We start from the raw sequence: 8637 nt of genomic DNA, 5'->3' as shown, positions 1-8637 counted from the left end.
TTAATTTCTTCAAAGGGGCCTTACAAAAATTTTGGAGAAACGTTTAGAAAGATCTAAACGGTCGTACAAGCCGTCAGTTGTAAATTTAATTGTTGTATTTTAAATTTAAAAAAATCTGCAAAACATACAACTTAAGGTTTAAAAACAAATGAGTGTATTTTTGTTTTGTGCAACTTTGTTTTAATATCAGCTTTTTAGGAGAACAAGTTAGAGTTTATGTTATATTTAGATAATAAAAATTAGATAATTGAAACATTTTGATAAGGGGTTGACAAACTGCGGCCTTCGAATATGTTTTTATTTTAAATGGGGTGCGGCTCGCGAAAATAAAAACTGCGGACGTGCAAGTGTGGCCCGTGAAAGAAAAAAATCAAAACTTTTTTTGAATTTTGTGTCTGTTATAGAGATTAAAAATTTAAACTAGAAATGTAACCCGCTAATATATTAGTTTTGAAATTTTATTTTGTCTTTGAGCACCAAATGCCTGCCGATTCTTGAATCAAGCAATATCAAAATACCCATGTCTTTTTATTTTCTGAATAAATTAACTTATAAGCGATATATTTGCGCCAGAACCACTAGTAATACCAATATGACTAGCTGGAAACTATCTGATATCCAACTTTAAAAGAAATGCTGAATAAAATTTTTGAGTACAAGTTTTATATGAAAAATAAAGGCAGACACTTTTTGCAGTTTTAAGTAAGAAACCTTTCAGCATACACTTTTCAACTATTACTATAAAACTTGAGTTTAAAAAGTTTTTGGTATAACAATGTTAACATTTTTAGAAGCTTGATAGTAGAGTCACCGTGTAGAACTAATTATGACGTATCAGTCGTCAAGTTTTCAAAATGTTAACATTATTACACTTTAAGCTCAGTTGTACACAATAGTAGTTGAAAAGTATGTACTGTAAAATTTTTTGTAGAAAATTTGTCGCTATTTTTAAGAGCATCGTAGTTTAACAATTTAGCTCCTTTTGTGAATCAAGCTTTATCGGGTTGAGAACTAAAAATAACATGGAGAACAGATTCAGGAAATTTTACGGATTATAGTTTTAAGTGCTCCAAAATTAATGCAGAACATTTGATAAACAACCTAACGTGAGCAAGCAGTTAATATTTAAATTAACTAAAAACTTAAAAAAATACTTTTGGTTTAATTAAGCTTGGAGGATTTAATAAAGATACATATTTAATGAAGCAAAAATATTTTACAAAAATCTATTTAGTTATCGACAAGAACTTTTGAAAAGGGTAGATTGAAAAATTTTAAGAACTGCAAAAAGTTCTTGTCTCAAATTTTTATTTAAAAATATTTTGGCTATACTGCTCCTATAGTTCCTTTACAGCTTATATTTTTCGTTATTTTCATTTTCTTAACGTTTGCTTTTAAATATAGGTTAACTAAATGATAGGAAGCTCAATTAGCTTTTAATCAATATCATTGTCTAATATTACTTTTTACTCTTTTGATCTATTTTTTACCTATATTTAGATAAGTTTAAAAATATTATGTTTTTGAATAGTTTGTTATTTTCATATAAAATCTAAATAACCTAATTTAAAGCTGTAGCTATTATTTGTAGTTTGAAAAAAAAATCAGCATGTTTTCAAATAACTTAAATCAGTAGTTCTCTAACTTTTTAAAAACTGTTGACAACAAAGAACTTTCAAAAAAAAATTTGTGCAAAATACTACTTAATAGAAACTTATTTGTACTTAATAAGGACTTGTTTGAGTTACTACAATTACCTTTTATAAATAATAAAAATACAAACTATACGCCTTAATTTAAACAGTTACACTGACAATAAAAATTTATGTAAAGAAGAGCAAACTTTAAGCAGCATTAACAGTTTTACCTGATGTAAAAAGATACTCCTTTGAGCTATCAATTAATTTGAAAACAAAATTGATAATTGTACATTTTACAGCAACTTAAAAGTATGTAGTCGTAAGTTGATAAACTTACAATTACAAATAACAATATCACAAATATATAACCTTCTGTGCGTAACAAGTTATAAAAATAGTAAAAGTTTAGATTACTGTTTAACTGGTAACTTTTTTTTATTGTTTTACAAAATACTAAAGCTCTTAAATAACGAAAATGGAGCAATTCGATTTTTAAACAACACATTTGAACTGTATAAATAACAAAAACAGTATTTTAAGTAGATTCTTTGTATTAAAACTTTTTTATTTTAAAAATTCAACTCTGTCATTAATTACAAGTTCTCATAACATATAAAACAAAGTACTTTATAGTGGACGTAAAAATTTAGATATCCATTAAAGGTATATAGTTGAATTACTTTATAGTTAAAATAAAAAAACAGAGCTAAATAATGAAATTAGAAATATTTTTAAGAAGCTTAGAAATTTGAGTTAAAATTATATTGAAAATCGAACCAATTAACAAAATAGCTAACTATGAAGTAAAAAACGAAAAAAAAAAAGAATTTTCCTAAAGCACAGAAGTACTTGAAATTTTGAAACTTTTAAAAAGTAAGAAGACAGTAACAGCTTATATAATATAAATAATAACAATGAAATAAATTATCTGAATTTTCTCAAACTTTCCATAATCAACTGAACACTACATCCGGGTATTGGACACCTGTAAAAATTTGTAAATACCAATAATTAAATTGAAAAGCATAAAGTAAACTATATAAATATCAAAAACTATTTTCTTACTTTTTATACACTATACTTACTTAAACAATGTATACTGTAATATTAAGTGTTTAAAACTTACATGTAACTGTAAATTAAAATCAAAATTAAAACATACTATTTTTGGTTAAACTGGTTTTAAGTGGAATAATTAATAATCAAGGAAATAATTTATTATAATAAACATTTATATAAATTAAACACACTTTAGTTGGTAACTTATAAGGTTATATCATATCCTAAGCAATTTTTTGAAATTTTATAAACTATGTTTTTATACGGACACCAACAAAATAATATGTGTTTTATGTACCTACTGCAAGATCACATAAGACAAAAAATTTATTTACTTGTTGTAAAATCATTTATATATAAACAAAACCGACTTCACTTTACCCCTCCTCTGCTTAATGATGGCCTTAACAGCAGTTTCCTCATAAACATGACCGCATTCACCATTTGATACTGGACTCTCTATTGGTTTCTAAAAATTTGTTTTTAATTAATAAACTGCATTCACCATTTGATACTGGATTTTCTATTGGTTTCTATAAATTAATTTGTTTTTATTTTTAATTAATAAACTGCGTTCACCATTTGATACTGGATTTTCTATTGGTTTCTAAAAATTAATTTGTTTTATTTTTAATTAATAAACTGCGTTCACCATTTGATACTGGATTTTCTATTGGTTTCTAAAAATTACTTTGTTTTTATTTTAATTAATAAATTGCATTCACCATTTGATACTGGATTTTCTATTGGTTTCTAAAAATAAATTTGTTTTTATTTTAATTAATAAACTGCGTTCACCATTTGATACTGGGTTTTCTATTGGTTTCTAAAAATTACTTTGTTTTTATTTTAATTGATAAACTGCAGACACCATTTGATACTGGATTTTCTATTGGTTTCTAAAAATTAATATGTTTGATTTTTAATTAATAAACCGCATTCACCATTTGATACTGGATTTTCTATTGGTTTCTAAAAATAAATTTGTTTTTTTTTAATTAATAAACTGCGTTCACCATTTGATACTGGATTTTCTATTGGTTTCTAAAAATAAATTTGTTTTTATTTTAATTAATAAACTGCGTTCACCATTTGATACTGGGTTTTCTATTGGTTTCTAAAAATTACTTTGTTTTTATTTTAATTGATAAACTGCAGACACCATTTGATACTGGATTTTCAATTGGTTTCTGTAAATTATCATTTGTTTTTATTTTAATTGATAAACCGCATTCACCATTTGATACTGGGTTTTCTATTGGTTTCTAAAAATTACTTTGTTTTTATTTTAATTGATAAACTGCAGACACCATTTGATACTGGATTTTCTATTGGTTTCTAAAAATTAATATTTTTTTCTTAAAATAATATGTTTTAATTTTTATTAATAAATTGCATTCACCATTTGATACTGGATTTTCTATTGGTTTCTAAAAATTAACTTGTTTTTATTTTTATTTAATAAATTAGATTCTCCATTTGATACTGGATTCTCTATTGGTTTCTAATTTTTTTTTTTTAATTAATAAACTGCGTTCACCATTTGATACTGGATTTTCTATTGGTTTCTTTAAATTAATTTGTTTTTATTTTTAATTAATAAACTGCGTTCACCATTTGTAACTGAATTTTTATTGGTTTCTGTAAAATAGATGATAAAATTTACATCTTAATTTAATAAAACCAATTCACAGATGATTGGATTTTCTATTGGTTTCTCTTAAAAATTATTAAAACAATTTTACTTACTTGTGTGTACGGACATTTCCGCTGTTGCACGTCCAATGAGACTTGCACGTCTTCATCCAACTCGTTGTTGTTTGAACTTTCCTGTTTGTCCGCTTCATTACCCGCTGTGAGAATTCATGAAATGTTAAGTTGATTTTTACTGCGAAAACTTAAAATAATTAAATAAATTAAATTAAATAAAAACAAATTATACAGTAATTTTACTTTATTGTACCAACATATGTTTCTGTGTGTTAACGAATCAACACACTTCAACCGAGTTTTTAATAGAAAGAATAGCTGATAAGAATAATGAAAGAATAAGTCATAATTAAATAAATATATATATAAGACGCGTATTAAACGCAGAAACAGCTGTCCCAAGCAAAAGCTTATTTTGTGTATTTTAGTTCTATATATATACATAAATTATATGTTTTGATTTTTAGAAAACAAATAAAGATCTCAACTACTATAAGAGAAATAATATATTTATTCTTTCAAGATTTACTATGCAAACTAAGTTCTTATTATGCAAAATAAGAAGTTAAGACATCTTTATTTAAGCACTGACGAGGTCTTTAAGCAAAACTTAGTTTGCAAAATAAAGTCTTAAAAGAATAATATATATATACATATAAGATGTAACGTTAAAAGGCGTTAAATCCTGGAGATCCTGATAAGCTAAGCTTATCGGAATATATACCACAGATGTTCTTGTGCTAAAACTTTATTTCAACTAACGGCGTTTCACTGCTCTCAAATAAATTTAAGAACAGATCTCAAAAAGGAGTCTTAAAAAGCTCTAAGAATATTTTTGAAGCTATAAGCTTTTTGAGACTCTGTAGATCTGTTCTTAAATTTATTTGAGAGCAGTGAAACGCCGTTAGTTGAAATAAAGTTTTAGCACAAGAACATCTGTGGTATATATACATAAATATATATCAATTGCTGTTTAAAGCTAATATATACTTATAGTAAACTATAGATAAATATGAAATAGAGTCTCTCAAGAAAAAATAGGATCCTTTAGTAATTTTTCGATACAGTGCTTCCTTATTGATTAGACTAGCTTGTCTAATTTACTTGCCCAATTGGTCTTTGCAGTAACTGTGAAATATGTGCACACTAAACTGTAATAAAAACATTCTGTGCACACCAACTTTTTGCTCTTTAAAAACTACATAAATTTATTTTGTGAGAACAACACCAGTACCTTCTCTTTTTTTGGACTCTATTCTCTCGTAGTAATTTCGCATGACATCACTTTCATCATAGTTTGTTTGAGACACTTTTTCATATGCCTCCTCTAGTAAGGGGTTCAAAATCTGTGTTTGAATAAAAATATTGTGATACAGAATAATCGCACCACTCAATAGTTGTTAGTTTCATAGTTGATTTCTTCAAAATAATTCGGTTTTAAACTTGATTATCATAGTTTTAAATCAAGATTTTATAAGCACTTGCTTGTATTATATATTTACTACAGTTGTGATTATAACATACAATATAACACATTGTATATAACAATCTAAATGTTGCCCTTTTTTTCATAAATTAGTAGCCAATAGAATAATAAAAATTTCTTGTATTGTGATATAGAATAACCGCACCTCTTCAATATTAGTTTCATAGTTTATTTCCTCCGTTTGCCAGTCTCTCTTCATTTTTTCAAATATTTTAGTGAACATTTTAGTTCTGTCCTGTTCTGCTAGCACTTCTCTCATGCAGGACTCGATTGTGCTTGTGTCCTCATTAGGACCAACTGTATTGAAAAATTGTATTAAATAATGAATTATTAAAAAAACATTTTTTTGGTTGTAGTAAAATTAAAACTTTAAAATAATTTATTAGAAATAATAAGCGTCAAGTTTATAGAACAAAAAAAAAGACTCTCAAAATATTTGGCTCTAAGACCTAGTGCAAAAAACCTTTCCATTATTGAGTTGCACACCATTTGGATACCTTCAAACGGGTAGCTGTCAAATTTGCATGAGCGTACAAAATTGCACAAGGGTAAAAAATTGCACAAAGACACTTTTGCACAAATTATATATTTTTTTATAACTTTTTACTAATTTTAATTGTTTTTATAATTAATTTTTTTTTACTATCACTGTTACCTCTAACCCTCTGTAAGTAGTTTTTTTTTTTGTTAAAATAATAAATTTTATTAGTAATTTTTTCAATTTTTACTATCACTGTTACCTCTAAACATTACCCTTGGTCAGTAACTTTTTTTTTTTTTTTTTTTATAATTTATTTTTTTGTTTTTTTTTTATGTATATTTTTTTTTACACTTGTGCAAAAATGACTCTCGTGCAAAACTGTTAACAGGAAATATTTTTCTGTTGTGCAAATTTGTCTTTGTGCAATTTTGGGTCCTTGTGCAGTTTTGATCCTTTGCCCCTTTTAACTTATTGTCCAGGACAAATATTAAATTTTAGAATGATAATACATACAACTTACATCTCAATTCTGTAACATCATGAAACCATTATAAAAAACCTAACACGCAGATTTATAAAAAAAATTACAAACTAATTGTATTAAAACAAACTACCAATTTCAATAAGATCAAAAGCAGCGGTTGAAAGTTCATGGCGAGCAGTTTCCAGAAATTCTTCAGACTGTGGGCAGTTTTCAATGATTTCACGGAAAAACTGGTTGGGATTTGAATACTGAGTCATTACTAACTATTATAACTGCTGTGGTAAAAGTTAGGTTTATAAAGTTTTAGTTGTTAGAAATAGTTCTTTCTGCAACAAAAGATACAGCAAGAAAATTTTAAAATAGTAGCAAGAAATGTTGTCTGACTTTTTGGTAAAATATAAAACTATATAAGACTAAGTGTATACACAAAAAAAATAAACATACTAGAATGAAGTTGTACTTTTCAAATAAATTTATAACTAAAGGTAGCATAGCAGCTATTTAAAATTATACCATTTAAACTTTTAAAGGAAATAGTACTGCTAGAAGCAGACTGATAATTTTATTGTGATCATTTGCAGTAATATACAAGGTTGATAGAAAAATCCAGCCTGAGTGACCAAAAGCTAAGCTACATCCTGAGTTGGTCTGAGGTTAAGAAAAATTTAATATAAAGCCAAACACTGAAAAAACTTGTTAGTCAAATTTATGTTCCTATAACCAAAACAAAGAAAAAAAATAAAAAAAGTACATGAAAAAACATAACTAAAAATGTCAAAAAACTTGACAGAGCTTTGGGAGAAATAACAAACTACCCTAACTTTTTCAAATTGTTGAAACTAGTTTAAGTATGTTATAGGTGGCAAATAAGATTAAAAAAGCATGTTTAATATTTTTAGTCTGAAAAACTAGCTTGGCTACTTATGTTTATTCTTTTTCAAATTTTAACCAAGAAATATCAAACACAAGTTTGAACTACTTTTAAATTAAACCCATTGACTAAACAGACTTTTACTGAATTATCAAAAATATAGGTGTTGGAAAGTAAATCTTGTATTAAGGGATAGATTTTAAATCAGGTTAAAAAAAACCTATAATAACTGTCTATCAGAAACAGCTGCTGTTTAAGTAAGTGAATTAACAGTTAAAACCATAGTAAATCAAATATTCTGTTTTATCTAAGATTGTATTTTTATAAAAAGTTTTAAGTGTAATCTACAAGGTGTAATATATGGTTAAGAAACTTTTTATTTACTTTTGAGATGATAAAGTAAGTTTGATTTTTAGTTTTTGGATACAAGCATATGTAGGGAAAATTTCATGGCTATTAATTTTTTTCAATTCAAAAACTCACTAAAAATTTATTTGATCCTAGGTTTAGGACAGGCAAAGTTTTAGACTACCACTTTTTTAATTGAAAAACCTGCCTTGATTTATCCTGAGTTTTTTCAAATCCTTAAAAAAGTTTTTAACAACTTTTCAAAACTAATAAAAATCAAGTTCTTCAACAAAATTGATTATAAAAGAACAAAATATTAATCCTAAATCAACTAAATCTCATTGTAAATCATTTAAAAAATTTGTCCTGATATAATAAAAAACCTTTCAACTATCCTGAGAATTTATAAAAAAACAAAACTATTTTGAGTCAGCATAAGTTAAAAAAGTATTCAAAATATCCTATAGCTTTCAAAAACTCAAAACACCTTAAGAGTGTCAAATGTTTTTAGAAAATTTACTCCAGGTTTTCAAAATTTCTTTCAGATTTTTAAAAGTA

General features: G+C 25.8%; 1 protein-coding gene across 1 annotated transcript; it reads right to left on the bottom strand.

Annotated features, from left to right (window-relative positions):
* Positions 1 to 2261: 2261 nt before the first annotated feature.
* On the bottom strand, positions 2262 to 7130 carry LOC145844472 (E3 SUMO-protein ligase NSE2-like). Its single transcript, XM_082951874.1, has 6 exons — positions 6991 to 7130; positions 6041 to 6192; positions 5644 to 5755; positions 4449 to 4552; positions 3071 to 3168; positions 2262 to 2625 (listed from the first exon to the last, which is right to left on the bottom strand). Exons 1-6 carry the CDS (start codon positions 7115 to 7117, stop codon positions 2565 to 2567), a joined length of 654 nt encoding a protein of 217 aa, XP_082808000.1. The 5' UTR covers positions 7118 to 7130; the 3' UTR covers positions 2262 to 2564.
* Positions 7131 to 8637: the final 1507 nt, after the last annotated feature.

Source organism: Thalia democratica, chromosome 9, assembly GCF_965202585.1.
Source record: "Thalia democratica chromosome 9, ktThaDemo2.hap1.1, whole genome shotgun sequence".
In the NCBI taxonomy this organism is placed as follows: domain Eukaryota; kingdom Metazoa; phylum Chordata; class Thaliacea; order Salpida; family Salpidae; genus Thalia; species Thalia democratica.
This window is presented reverse-complemented; position numbering and strand designations above follow the sequence as displayed.

Coding starts and splice junctions, on each gene's coding strand:
- LOC145844472 (XM_082951874.1), bottom strand. CDS start 7,117: ATGACTCAGTATTCAAATCCCAACCAGTTTTTCCGTGAAATCATTGAA. Junction 6,193..6,990: donor TTTTGATCTTATTGAAATTG/GTAGTTTGTTTT, acceptor TTTTCAATACAG/TTGGTCCTAATGAGGACACA. Junction 5,756..6,040: donor ATGAAACTAATATTGAAGAG/GTGCGGTTATTC, acceptor ATTCAAACACAG/ATTTTGAACCCCTTACTAGA.